Source organism: Vanellus vanellus (genome assembly GCF_965231255.1).
Source record: "Vanellus vanellus genome assembly, chromosome: 4".
NCBI classification, from domain to species: Eukaryota; Metazoa; Chordata; class Aves; order Charadriiformes; family Charadriidae; genus Vanellus; species Vanellus vanellus.
In genome coordinates this window covers 75,755,796-75,770,552 of record NC_138909.1, presented here as the reverse complement: position 1 = coordinate 75,770,552, position 14,757 = coordinate 75,755,796, and the positions used below count along the sequence as shown (strand labels likewise).

The 14,757-nt window shown below is 38.7% G+C and overlaps 1 protein-coding gene across 1 annotated transcript in view; it reads left to right on the top strand.

The window, feature by feature from the left end:
• Positions 1-14,757, top strand: part of SGCZ (sarcoglycan zeta) — a gene marked incomplete at both ends in the record, with an annotated part of 532,526 nt that overhangs the window by 17,371 nt on the left and 500,398 nt on the right. The window contains 1 exon segment of the mRNA XM_082483107.1: positions 8,276-8,326. Within this exon segment, the coding sequence (XP_082339233.1) occupies positions 8,276-8,326 (51 nt within the window).

Here is a 14,757-nt window from a genome sequence, read left to right as displayed (position 1 = left end):
ACCGTAATTAAGGTGTGGCCTCACCAGTGCCAACTACAGGGGGACGATCACTTCCCTAGTCCTGCTCACCAGACTATTCCTGATGCAGGCCAGGATTCTGTTGGCCTTCTTGGCCACCTGGGCACATTGCCTGCTCATATTCAGCCGGCTGTCAACCAACACCCCCAGGTCCTTCTCCACCAGGCAGCTTTCCAGCCGCTCTTCCCCAAACCTGCAGAGCTGCATGGGGTTGTTATGACCCAAGTGCAGGACCTGGCACTTGGCCTTCTTGAACCTCATACCATTGGCCTTGGCCCATTGATCCAACCTGTCCAGATCTCTCTGTAGAGCTATCCTCAAGCAGATCGACACTCCTGCCCAGCTTAGTGTCGTTTGCAAACTTACTGAGGGTGCACTTGATCTCATTGTCCAGATCATTGATAAAGATATTAAACAGAACTGGCCCCAATACTGAGCCCTGGGGAACACCACTTGTGACTGGCCAACAACTGGTTGTAACTCCATTCACCACCACTCTTTGGGTCCAGCCATCCATGTCCTTCTGATGTTGGGGGCTCCAGAGCTGGATGCAGTACTCCAGGTGAGGTATCACCACAGCAGAGTAGAGGGGCAGAATCACCTCTCTCGACCTGCTGGCCACGCTTCTTTTCATGCAGCCCAGGATATGGTTGGCCTTCTGGGCTGTGAGTGCACATTGCTGGCTCATGTTGAGCTTCTCATCAATCAACATGCCCAAGTCCTTCTCCTCAGCGCTGCTCTCAACCCATTCTCTGCCCAGCCTGTATTTGGGCTTGGGGTTGCCCTGACCCTCTTGCAGGACCTTGCACTCAGCCTTGTTGAACTTCACGAGGTTGGCATGGGCCTACTTCTCAAGCCTGTCAAGGTCCCTCTGGACGGCATCCCTTCCCTCCAGCATGTCAAACGCTCCACGTAGCTTGGTGTCATCTTGCTGAAGGTGCATTCAAACCCACTGTCCATGTTGCTGTTTACAGAGATGTTAAACAGCACTGGTCCCAGTACCGATCCCTGAGGAATGCCACTCGGAGACTAGTCATAAAAATAAGGGGCAGTGTTACAGTTTTTGCAGTCACGTCATCAAAAATATTATTTCTTTCTTTGCAGTGAGCCACTTGCAGTCTGCAATACACTGAACAGAGATTTTATGGCTCCTTTTTCCCTCAGTTTCCAGCAAGGAAAACAAGTGCTCTGCTTCAGCAAGTGAATCCACCCATGCTTGTGATACATATACAGGCTATGTGTGAGAATTATACCAACAATTGCTGCTTAGGAGTGCTCTGCATGCAGATGCCACATAGAGCATTGAAAATGTATCACATAGTTATGAGAAACACAATAGGAATCTTTCTGTGAGTGAAATAATTATATTTTAGCCACGTTGGAACCAAACAATCTAGCCAGCTCTAAGTCTTTATTCACATGTAAAAAGATCATTTATGCGTTGTAATGCACCCTTGTCCAAATAATTGGGCTGGAATATTGTATGAAAGTTTTTGAACGGCTCTGTAATAGCCATACTGTTGGATGACAGCAGTATCATTAGTAGCCTGCATAAGTATTTCTAACCATGTGCAAATTCATCTTTTATTCCATTGTAATTTATCACACAGTTTTCACCTTCTATATATTTCAAGAGAAATTAACTGTGCTTGAAATGCTTCCTAAGCCAAATCAGCTCCACGCACAGGTTAGATGACTTCATGTGGGTGTAGGGTGGACTTGTCACCGCATGCTGTTCCAAGGTCCAGATCTGCAGAAGGGTGCTGGAAGACAGGTCCAGAGGAGAGCCACAACACGGGGGAGGTTGCTGTTCAAGGTCTGTTTAACTGGTGAAGCACACTGCTGGGTAAAGGCAACCGGCGGCAGCTCTCAAAGGTCTCTAATGCGCCCATTTGAAACACTTTTCATGAGGTCCTTCAGCAAAGGTTCTTAAAATCTTTAAGCATAAAAATCCTCTCATGAAGAGTAACTGAATAAAAGAGAGGACATATATAATCAGTGTCATTTCTCCAGGAATGCAAATTGAAGAAAATATCCCTAAATACTTGTCCTGTCTTTATATGGCATCCTCAATCATCCTCCTATGATGACCCATCATTTGTTTGATCTGCTGTGGCTGGTTTTGTGGTCTTAAATAACGGAAAAACACTGCTCCTAATGCCTGCGCTACCTCAATTATCTTGAAAAATACCCCCCAGTGAAAGTCTGAATGAGCTTGGCCTGTTTAATTTAACAAACAAAAAAAATGAGACTTGTCTTGGTAGAATGCAGAGTAACTTCCTATGCAGATGAAGGACTATGAATATTACAGGACTTCAGTATAGTGGAGAAGGACATACTGCACGCTCAGGGCAAGAACGCAAACATATCCTCACCAGGCACAAGAATTTAGGAAAGGGCGCATGATTAGCTGCTGGTGTAAAGTTACCAGGAAAGAGATGAATTGTCAGTCCCTTGATGTTTACAGGTTGAGACTGAATGCCTTTCAAGACGATATGCCTAAGGCAGTCGTAAATTATGCTTTAGTCTAATTTATGTTACCAGCTTAATATGAGTAAATAAGGTAAATGGGTGAAATAAACCCGTGACATTGAGAATAATCCAATTGTTCCTTAAGACGTTAAATATCTGGAAAAATGGAGTGATCTCAAAGTCTGACTGAGACATTAACAAAATGAAGCAACGTTTGCAACTGCCATAAGCGCATTTTCGAGTGGGCTGTAGATTTTTTAGTAGGTATGTGCAGAGTAATTAATTTTCTTCCTTTTTATTTTGGCCAAGGTTTTGTGGAAGAGATATACTGCATTTCTGAAAGCAGTGTAGCCATCCCAAAATCAGCTGAATGTTCGAGAGCACCTTTCACAGGTGCATGTGTATAGTATACAAGTAGCAACCAGGGCTTGAATTTGATTGCATCCGTTGCGAAGCCCAACTTCTCGCTGACTTTTTCAAAATAATTCAGTCGCACAAAGATTTAAAACATAGATTTGTAGGCCATTCCTTTGTCGAAAAGGGATTGCATCTTTCATTTGGAAAATCAAACCTCCTGTCCTTCTAGAAGCTAATAGAAAGTATTTTCAAATAGTAATTGTATTCTAGGCAGAAATCCAGACCACCGTATTTGCTGCCTGAAAATATAATTTAGGAGTTGTAATATATTCCCTAATTAAAAATATCATGCATGGTAGTGATTTTATTATTCATTTATTATCTGGACCATTGAACTAATCTGAAGAAAAGCAGCATTCACAGGGGCATGAGTGAAGGGGTTCCCTTTCTGTTTTTACAAACAAATAATTTGCTTTCCAGTAAAAGGAACAGTATTTTTTTTGTTGTTTGAAAAATAAGGACTTACTAAACCTTACTATGCAATTATTTTTAGACTTTAGCTAAATACAGTTTATATTCCTTGTCTGAAGGAATTTACAGGATTATTTTCATGACCTTTGCTTTTTGTGGTGTATGGGTAATACTTCTTAAAGGTAAATAAATAGGAAATTGGGAACCAAAATAAATACTATGTATAAAATCTTATGTTTTTTAACTGCAAGAGTAAAGCTAATTTTCAATCATTTGAAAGAAATTGCAGTACATAAAACTTAAATATCAGAAGGGGTTTCTCTGTAATTGTTTTCTGTTGCACCAAACTTACAAGTATAAACTTTTGGTTCATGAGTATTACGAGTTTTTGGCTGTGTCAATGGTGAGTGGAGTCGAGCTGTTACAGCTTCAAGCTGCAGAGACGTGGCTCTGAAGCTCAGACTGTAGCAGTAGACCCAGGTGGGGTCTGCAGCTCCCCAGCTCAGTCCCTGTGGATGGCCCAAAGGCATAAATTAACAGATTCTTCCAGCAGGCAAAATATACTGGTGAATACTGTATAATATATAAAATCCACTGTGTACTTTCAAAAAAATTTGTCCACTTTTTTCAATTGTATTAGGTGGTCTGATGAAAGATCTTGGGCGAGGAAACAAATGTTTCCTTAAACATTTGTGCCTACAAATACTATTGGTTTTGCTTTTCTGAGCATTCAGATGCTGCCTGTATTTCATTAGCACTAAATTATAATGGAGAAGGGATTATTTCTTCTGAATTTTATTAGACTTGACTTATATTTTCCAGAAAAAATAAGCCATTTTTTCCAGACCGTGGTTTTGAATTTTCATGGCTTTTTTGCTACCCATCTTTTAACTAAAACTTCTTTATCTCTGCTCTCCAAAACCCTGAAATCAGGAACTCAAAAATCTCTTTGTGTAGTACATATATGCAGCCCATTTTTAGTTTCTTAATAATTTGGTATAGGGTAAAAATTTGGAGATTCAGGACAAATCATTTGGAAAACTAAAGTCTGAACCCTAGAACTGACCGATGCTGCAGTGACACCTGAGTGATCACCTTTCCTGGGTAGATTTCCGCATACTGAAGTTCCTTATGCTTTATGAGAATTAAAATAAAATATCAAGTATGTATGTGTTCTCAAATATCTTTCATTTGGAAAATAGCATTATTTGTATTGTAAAAATTTCTGCTCAATTAATTTTGTTTTATGTTTTTGTTGTGCCATGAGTGATGTTTTTTACAGTATACGACTTCTGTAATATGCTACAAATATAAAAATCATTATTTTTATAGTATAACCAAATTTATAATGATGTTTATGCAACTGAGTTCTAACTTTGATTCCGTACAGCTGAAACCAGCACAAGTTACAAACTAATTCTTCCAAACTAATTGTTTGACTCATGGCATGGAATTGTATTCAACAAACGCAGCATAAAATGTAAGGATTATGTAGACAAAACTCAAAGGTAAACTCAGTGTTCCAGTCTGCTGACAAAACTTGCTTATTTGTCTTCAAATTCTGAACTGTTACGCTTCAATAATTCTCTTTTACACCGCAGAATATATCTGGAGTATTACACAGCATTTCTAACTTTTCTATCAAACACAACCCAGAAATGATATTGCCCTTTTCTTCGCTGAGTGCTGTCTCACAGAGAAGTAGTAAGATACAGGGAGCAGATAGCCTGAAGCCCAGGGCAGGGTTATGGCCATTAAGCATTTTGGTTTTTCTCAGCATGAGTTTGCTAATTCGCATCTTAATTGGTGTTCACATATCATCGCTTTGTCATTAGGAACCCGGTTACTGCAGTCAAGCCCAATATTAGGGAGACTGCCTCACCGTACTTTCTGTTGGCACAGGGTACTTCTCCTCTCTAAAAACCAAAACAGTGAACCCGTGCAATACTGGAGTGGAAATGCCAGTGTATATATACATATACACGCGTAGCAAAATTTTTTATGGTCCGTGTGCTAATAAAATTAAACAAGAAACTTCTGTACATATATCTTAAATCCATTACTAAATACAGCTTTACCTTCGGAGAAAACCAGATTAAGCCGTTTAGTGTTGTCTAACATTAGGTCATAAAGAGCAATTTTTTTCCTTCATGCTAAAGTAGCTTAATCCATTAATCCTTACGCAAAATGTGTTTATATTAGACATTTAGACAAACAAGGCTTTGTTGTGCTCTTGTTCTCTCTCTCTTTCAATATACACCTGATTTATTATTCAATAAATTTTGGCTTTCATATTTTTTCTTTCTGCTCTGTAACTCTGCTGATTGAAAATCCAGATCCATGTTCTAGATGATACTAGGGAAAACCACGTTTTCTTCTGGCTGGAAATTTTAAGAGAGTGTTTATTACACTCAAATCTGAATTTCTATCTATTTTGGATTTTTCTAATGGAATAGCTAAAAGTTATTGGTTGAAGGTTTAACATTATTCCTTACACTAGCAGACAAAATATGTTATCGCAATTCTACCTGCCCGGCAAAACACAGAATTGTGGAAACTAATACCTCGGTGTGGTGAAGTGAAAAATTCTTGCACGATACTTATTAAACCAAAGGAAGCCAGGGATAATCATCTCGGAATGGTACAAGATGACGTATTCTTTTATATAAAGTGAAAACGGATGGGGGCATATCTGAAAGCACTTTGGAGAAGAGGTTTAAGATCTAAAACAATCTCGTTAATTGGTGATTTGGTCTGAAAAGCAGGATGCAGTTCAAGCAGGACAAATGCAAATTACTGCACTTCAGTAAGAATAATCAGCTGAGCAATGAAAGATAGAAACTGGCTAGCTAGGCAAAAGTTGCAGGGAAAAAAATTGGGATATTTTATTGAAGGGAACACCAGTTGCCAAAATCATATTGTTGTGAGGGGGAAAAAAAAAAACAAAATTAAAGAAATCTATGTAAAAAAAAAAACCCCAAACATCTGGTACCCTGGTTTGAATTATTGCATTTCAAAGAAAATACTGACCAGCTGAAGAGGCTGCAGACAAGAGTATGGAGAGTGATCAGAGGTCTAGAAAACATGACCTGAGGAGGAAGGAAATAATTCGTTTCCTTCATCCAATAACAAGAAGTAACGAGATAATGTTGCAACAAGGGATTTGTAGACATTAGGAAATATTTTCTAACTAAGATAAACTGAAGAGAGCTGTTGTGGAATATTCATCAATGGAGTCTTTTATGAATGGGTTACACAAAGGCCTGTGAGGATGATTTTGGTGTAGTTGATACTGACTTAGGAGGAAGAAATAGGGATTACTTCCAGTTCTATTTTATACGGTTTGTAAATACAGGTATTCCAGCACAGGATAACATAAAGAGAATAAGCTTAAAAAGAAGCAAACAAAACCTACTAGTTCAAAATACTTACATGCTTTTTGGTTTAAGTATTTTTATTTTTTTGAAATTATGACCCTCCTTGAATAACTTCACTTCACCCTTCATGCTCTGTAATTCAGCTTCCACTTTGCCAGTTAAGCTGACATCAAATACTACCATAGGTTTTCCTGCACAGCCCCTGCTGCATGATAGGAACTGTCCAGAGACATCTATAAATACATTACTTTATCTTCCCTTATATTTCTCCTTAAAACTTACCACGGCTCTGAGGCTTACCCAATCTTCAGCAAGTTACACCCTTGGAATGTTGTAAGAAAAAGTGTTACTTTGTGGTTCCCAGGGGGAGAACCTTTTGCCTTTTTTTTTTTTTTTTCTTTCCTCTTTCCCCATTTATTACTTGCAGCACAACAATATGTCTTTAGATGTATGAAGAATCTGAGAAATCTCTCAAAATACTGTCTCTCAGGCCAAATGCCAATGTTCCACAGGAATGCCCACTGCTTTTATCAATATTGCTATAAAATCCAAGTCTCAGCTCGCTGGAGTTTGTTTGTCAGCTGATTTATGTTTCTAGTCAAAATGTATTGAAAGCAGAAAATGGAGCTGAATGCTTTAAAAAAAAAAAGTGGAGTACAAATTGAAACTCTGAACATAGGAAAAGCTTTCTAATCTTACAGTTACCTTCAGACTGTATTACTTCAACATTTTATTCTTCCCTGAACATGTTTTCAACCTCCTTTGATTTTTTGCCATTTTAGAAGGAAGTCTGTTTCTTTGGCAAGATTGCCTCGGGAAATTATATTTTTGTATGCTCCACTGCAATGTACTCAAATGACGCTTAGATCTAAGATTGCCTATAATTTACAATTGCGAAAATTCTACAGAAATGAAACAAATGAAGGGAATTTCTATTCTTCAGTCTCTCAGGTCCAGCACTGACATCTAAAACAACCCTCTCCGGTTCTTTATTTTACCCTGGTCTCCCAAGCTCCTTGTAGCTCTTCTATCCTTATGCTGTACCCCTACATATCTGAAAGCAGAACTGCAGCAGCGCATACCCACCTCACATTTGCCCTAAATTCTAAATCCTTTCTGTCCCCGTGTGCTCAGGCATGAGAGGAGGTCCTAAAACCGTCTCCCATGCATGTCAGCATCCCCCATGATCGCTCTCCTCTTCACATATTTTCTCCCAGGTACAGCTTCTTCCACACAGCTGTGATAAATCCCTCGGCAGAGAAAATACGCTTGTCCAGTAAGCCTATATAGAGAACATGAGTTTTAGAAGCACATTTTTGAAAAAAAGAAGTGGAGAGGAGTAAGGAAAAATGGGTCACACGATTTGCTGATGCAGTGTAGGACTTCTGTGTTATATCGCACTTTCTTGCTGCCTTTAGCAGGAAGCCAAATACGTTTTGCTTCCTGAGGTAGTGGGAGTATGGTATCAAGGAAAGAAAGGGAGAGGAACCTTTTATAACACAGTTCCTCTTTTATGGAAGTCATGAATTAAAACACTCCACAAGACTGAATTTCTCATTCATGGCCTCTGTTCCCCACAGATGGATGAAAAGTGGATAATTATAAGTGAGGAAGTCAGAAGACCTGGTGCTGTAAGTACCATCGCTGTGAGTCATGAGCCTGGAGCGAATGTCTTTGCGGCAACTTGGTATATCTTGCTCTATCCATGAGGTTATTCGTTCCACAGCAGTAATCAGCAGCGCATTGGGTCATTCTTGTTCCATATATATTCTTCCATAGTACAGAAAAAGATGATGTCAGCGTGGAGATACCTTTCTTTGACTTTGGAGACTGCTTTAACTGGTGATAACTATTAGACTTCCTTTTCAGACATACAGAAATTGTGAGAGATAGGAGAATGTATCTGACGCAGCATCAAGCTTGACTTACCAGGAAGTTCTTTCTTTAAGGGGAGCTGATCAGCTGGCCCCATTATCACAAGCAATCTGCCCCCTTTGGCTACTTAAGCGTAGTTTGCCAGGTGGTTGAAAACTTGATCATCTGCTAGAAACTGATTTGGGTTTTTTTGTTGTTGTTGTTGTTGTTGTTTTTTTTAACAGACTGGCATATTTCTTTCCACAGTCACAGATATTAAACTAGACATTTGTGGCATGTATCCAAGTTGAAAAAATACCCGATTCCTAGCCCATGAGAAATATTTTTCTCCTCTACTGGAGAAGGACTGACTGCTCTTCAGTTTGTAATCTCCTTATATGTTTTGGGTTGTCTATAATTTTATCTCCAAGCTTGTCTGACTCAAAAGCATCACCCTGGATTCTGGCCCCAAACCCATGAATTTCTTGAGTTTGATGGAGGTATCAGTACTGACTCTATAGTACTAATCAATAGAACTACTCACTTAAAGACAGAGTAAGGTCCTTTCTTTCACCCTATTCAGTCTTTCTAATTTAGTTGTAGCTTAGAAAATAACCGAATTTTCCAAGATATAGTTTTGGTACAATTTTTATTGAAACAATTTACGAATCAGACTGTTTGATAATCTTGCTCTTTCTGGCAAGATTCTGGAACAAAATGAATCAAGACAAAGCAAACTCTAGACTGCTAAAGTGCGTTGTATTCTTCCACTGAGGATTTTTAAACCCAGTTGTAATTGTCCTTGTTTGCTTTATAAGAATACATGCATTTTTTTGCTAAGGCAGATCTTGACTGACATTCACTGTTGGCTTATTGGTGTATCTGGAGCATCAGAAGCTCCATGCGACCAGGCAGCTGCAGGGCAGGAACACTTGAGCAACGGTCAACAGTTTGACTTTTGTGTCAAACAGTTCATTGACTGCATAAACTCAAGAAAGTCAGTGGAATATATGGCTGAATAACCACGGTGTCAAAACTTTGTAAAAGTGTTAAATTCACATTTATTGAGATAAATGTGAAAAGACAGCAAATCATAGAATTTAAATAACTTCCAGGGTTAAAATAATTTCTAGAGGTTACTTTAGAAATTACAGCTGAAGAAATTTCTTTTGCTTAATTTAGAAACAACAGATTTTAGCTTTTATTTAGTTGTGTAGTCAAATATTAATTCACCTAATGGATAATTTATAGGCAAAAGAAGGAAGAAAAGACATGAAACTAAATAGGTTGGAATATGTATATAATATGTGTCTCATGGAAAGAGATGAAAAAGGCTGTTTTTCCCACCATTGGTGGTAGAATAAGATTATCTTAACCAGGAAGACAAATTTAGTCAATGATAGTCGCACAAAAATTAACGAAGAAAAAATGGATTTTGCAGTGAATAAAATGATTCAACTAACTCGCTGTAGTTTAGATTCCTCAATGATAAAATAAAATTAGGAAGCTGCAGAACAGCATGAATTCCTTAATATCCATCTTTCTATGCTTCACATAAAGTAAATAGCCAGTTAATAAAAAATTGTCTACTGTCCTATTTTTTAAAGAAGGTGCTTTTAGTTCATCAGCTTCTTTTAAGCCTGTAAGAGTACTTACAAAATGACTAGAAACCTTTTATCTAGAATGCTTGCATGTATTACGTTACCGTGGATTTGGCAATTGACTTCAATTATTATTCTTGTTACAATTTTCAATGTAGAATATAATCTGTTAATGTTGTCTGCCTAATGTTACTGAAAGCTTGACTGTATTTTTTTTTCAGTTTGTTCAGTCACTGGTGAGACATTTCATTACCGTGTCTTTTGTTAGATTTAGAACAGAAATTGACGTTAAATGGCAGAAACATTTTATAAAAGATGTTAAAAGTTTGCACTTCTCTTTTTGAAAGCAACCAAGTCCAAAAGCAGTCAAAAAACTTGTTGGATGCTCACTTACAGCTAAAAATTCTAAGACTGCAACACCCAAATCCTAAGCAGCTCAAAGCTTCAGTCTCTAATATATTCTCAGTGAAGATCTTTCTATGGGAACAGGGCAGAAAAATTGATTGACTCTGAACTATGGTATGTCCAGTGAAACTTTTGTAAGTTGGCATTTTACCAGGTTGCTAGTTCTTCTGTCACAGGGAGGAAAAAGTGACATTCCTCCTCCCTGTCCCTTCTGTGGTAGATGGCCATTCATTTTACGTAATTTGTTCTTACATTTTAATCTGTAAGAGAAGCAGTAGAAAGTGTGATCAGAAGTTTGCACAAAGTTGTGTCTTTTCAGATTACAAAAAGGGCTCTTCAAAAGGTGTCAATAGGAAAAGAACTTACAAATGTGACTTGTTAATTGGTTGTGGTAGAAATGTGTGCCTAATTTCTAATTTTAATATGTGTCACTTTAGCTTCTAACCTTTGCTTCTTGTTTAATTTTCTCGGCTAGATTAAAGAGCTCTTTACTACCTCGTTTTTCTCTCTGTGGAGATACTTTCATAGAGTAATCAAATTGTTCCCCGTACTTTTTGTTACAAGAAACAGCTTGAGCTCTTTGAATCTGTAATTGTAAAACAGGTTCTCAGGTATTCAAGTTTTATTTGTGGCTTTCTTTCAACATAGTTCACAGCCCTTCAGCATCCATTTTGAGGAGGGAGTATCAGAACTTTTGAGATCTTTCTGATGAGCAGAAAAGTCAGATACACTGCAGAGTCTACCTCAGAGTATATATTAATATGCAAATATAATTTTATACATATTTATACACGTGTGTGCCTGTGTGTGTATGCAAAGGTTATATTGGTCCTTTTCATCATGGCATTTCATGGATGACATGGGTTCATGAGCATCTTTTCATTGTTGGCCACTGCTTTACAGAGCACTAGTCCATTCTTTTCTCTGTTTAGTCTGTATTTAATTTGTAACCTTTGTTCCTAGGTATGTATGTAAATTTTATTATTATTCAAATTCACACAGTCAAAAGAGGCTCTGCCTCTTGTAGTACACAGTATGGCAGTTTTGGGGGTGACATACCGCAGCTGTGTGGCACAGTGTGCACCGCTCCCTCTGTGCGGCGTTTGTTTCCGTGGTCACGCAGACCAGAAGGGTCATGTGGCACCCTCTAGCGTGATCCCAATATTGACAACAACGAAGATGGAAAGAAACAATGACTTAACTTCTCCAATACATAACACAAACCTCTGTTTTTTCAGTTTATTTTTGCACGGTGAGCTGCCTCATGCATAATTTCAGTAAACTGTCTCTTTGTGGATTGTTACGGGGTGGCGGTGATATTCACTGGCAACCAGTGGCAGATACCACAAAAGATCTTAGAGAATCCAAACTTGCATGACTGCTTCAATAAAATTATAGGACTGCGAACCTCAGCAGCCGGAAAATGGAGTGCTACTATCTTGGAATCTGGCCCTCAGCAAAATAATACCTGAAAGCAAATGAAAGCACATGGTAAATACATGTTTTCAACTACTCAGTGATGCACATATCATTGATCTGATTTTTCAAGTGCTGTTGTGGTTTAACCCCAGCCAACAACCAGGACCACACAGCTGCTCGCTTACTCCCCCCAGCTGGGATGGGGGAGAGAATCGGAAGAGTAAAAGTGAGAAAAAGTCATGGGTTGAGATCAAGACAGTTTAATAGGTAAAGCAAAAGCCGTGCATAGAAGCAGAACAAGGAATTCATTCACAACCTCCCACCAGCAGGCAGGTGCTCAGCCATCTCCAGGATATCAGGGCTCCATCATGCACAACGGTTACTGGGGAAAACAAACACCATCACTCCAAAAGTGTGTCCCTTCCTTTTTCTTCCCGCAGCTTTATATGCTGAGCATGACATCATATGGCATGGAACATCCCTTTGGTCAGTCGGGGTCAGCTGTCCCAGCTGTGTGTCCACCCAGCTTTTTGTGCCCTCCCAGCCTGCTCACTGGTGGGGTGGTGTGAGGAGCAGAAAAGGCCTTGAGAGCTTAGCGACAACCAAAACCATCAGTGCGCTATCAACAGCACTCTCATCCCAAATCCAAAACATGGCCCCAGACCAGCTGCTAGTGAGACAGTTAAGTCCATCTCAGCTGAAACTATGACAAGTGCCTCTATGTTTTTCATAGTATTCTTAAAGCGATGAATAAATTATGAAACTTGTCACTGTACATAATGTATTCACATCGTGACTGTAAATCCTTGAACCGTAACACCACATTTATCATCTGTCTTGTCACATTTGCTGTAATATTTTCAACTTGGGCTGTGATTATAGGTAGGTTCTAGCTATGGAGACTTTTTGGATTTATGAAGTGAAAATTTAGCTATTGAAATACTTAAAGTTCAAATATTGAGTGTTCTTAGTTTTCTTGCTTTGTGCAGATTTCAGCAATAATATGACATATCTCATAACAGCATTTAATAACTGTACGGTGTGCTCCCTGCAGTTACTGTGCAGCTCTTTATGAGCCAAGAAAATATGTAAGGCACTTACTGAGTGTCTCTCTCCTAGGTGAACACCAGTGCTGTAGAGCTAACATATTAAAATGCATTAAACACATTGAGATTAATGAAGTACTGTCTTTCCATGTCCGGTGGGTGCTGTACTAAGCTTTTGTTTAGGCAGGTATAGAGGTAGATTTACAGAAACTATGAAAGAACGATCAGCTTAGATTGCTTGGGATTCAGTACCAGATTGATAGCCACAGGCATAATTCCTCTGCTTTCTACCAGTCTCACCACTACCAGAAGGACTCTATGTTCCTGCTAGTTGACTTTCAATATTACAGTCTGCCTCCTTTTTTTTTTTGGCAGAAAGCAGAAAAACAGATTTCCTCCAAAGAAATTGCTCTAACTTTGTCAGTAAAATACAGGAACTATAGAACACGTTGCATACCCTCCTGCTAATATCTGTGCCTGGGCTGTACGCGGTGTTTCCGTTCACTCTTAAGTGTGCTGAAAAAATAAGTATACAAAGTCTATACTGAAATTTTGGTGGAAATGGAACAGGTATAAAATATCCTCAAATGAAGCAATATTTTCCTCTTATTTTCCTTTTTTTTTTTTTTTTTTTTTGTTTATTGCTGAATCATAGAGCGTAGGGTAACTCAGGTTGGAAAGGACCTCAAGAGGTCTTCAGCCCAAATTTATGAAAGGAGATCAGACAAGCTTGCTCAGAGCTTTACCCAGCCGGGTTTTCCACAGTCTCTTTGGGAAACCTGCTCCGCTGCTGGACCGTCCTCACAGTGAAAAGGGGGTTTGTTATATCCCATTGAATGGGGTTTGGGTTGTTTTGGTTTTTGTTTGTTTTTTTTTTGTTTGTTTCTCAGTTTATGTTACTCAGTCCATATACTTAATACCATATTCTTTTTTTCCAGGTAAGAGAAAAATTGCTTTCTAGGGAAAAGTGAGTGACTATACAGTTAGTGTCAGAATTCAGAGTCCTGGGATCTCAGTATATAAGATACTCTTCTGCAAATCTTTGTGTTTAATTTACAAGAGTCTGCTGAGGAATCATATTTCCCAGTGCCGAAATGGCAGAAGTAAAGCCCTTAGTCTGCCATATATAACTTTTATTCAGTTTAAACTTTGCCAGGGTTTGGAAGTGTTTTTTTGACGCATATAGATACATTAAAGGAATCCTTCATGTATGTTGCATGTAGAAAACTTTCAGACAGAAAAACAGATCTTCTCTAAAGAGAGTCTCAATTCCATTGGCGGCAGCGTTGTGTGTGTTTGTTCTGAAAGGGCAGTTGCACTATGTTGACCGTTGAACTTACAAATTATTACTGAAGAAGGAAAACACACAAAAGGAACTGTAATGTGGAAATAAAATTAGTGATAAGTAACTAAGTATATACAAAGACAATTCATTACAATAAGCAGCTCAGGATGTTAAAACCACTAATACATAGTAGACAATTTGCACTAATTGACTGGATTTTTGTTAACTTGGACTATCTATTTTATTCAAAAGGCTACTGGCCTGTTGTCATGGTTTAACCCCAGCCAGCAACTGGGACCACACAGCGTCTCGCTCACCCCGCCTCCCCACTCCGAGAAGGGTAGGGAGAAGAGGGAGGAAAGGAGAGGAAAGGGGAAAAAAACCCTCATGGGTTGAGATAAAGACAGTTTAATAGAACAATAACAGAAAAGGAAAATAACAATGATAATAAC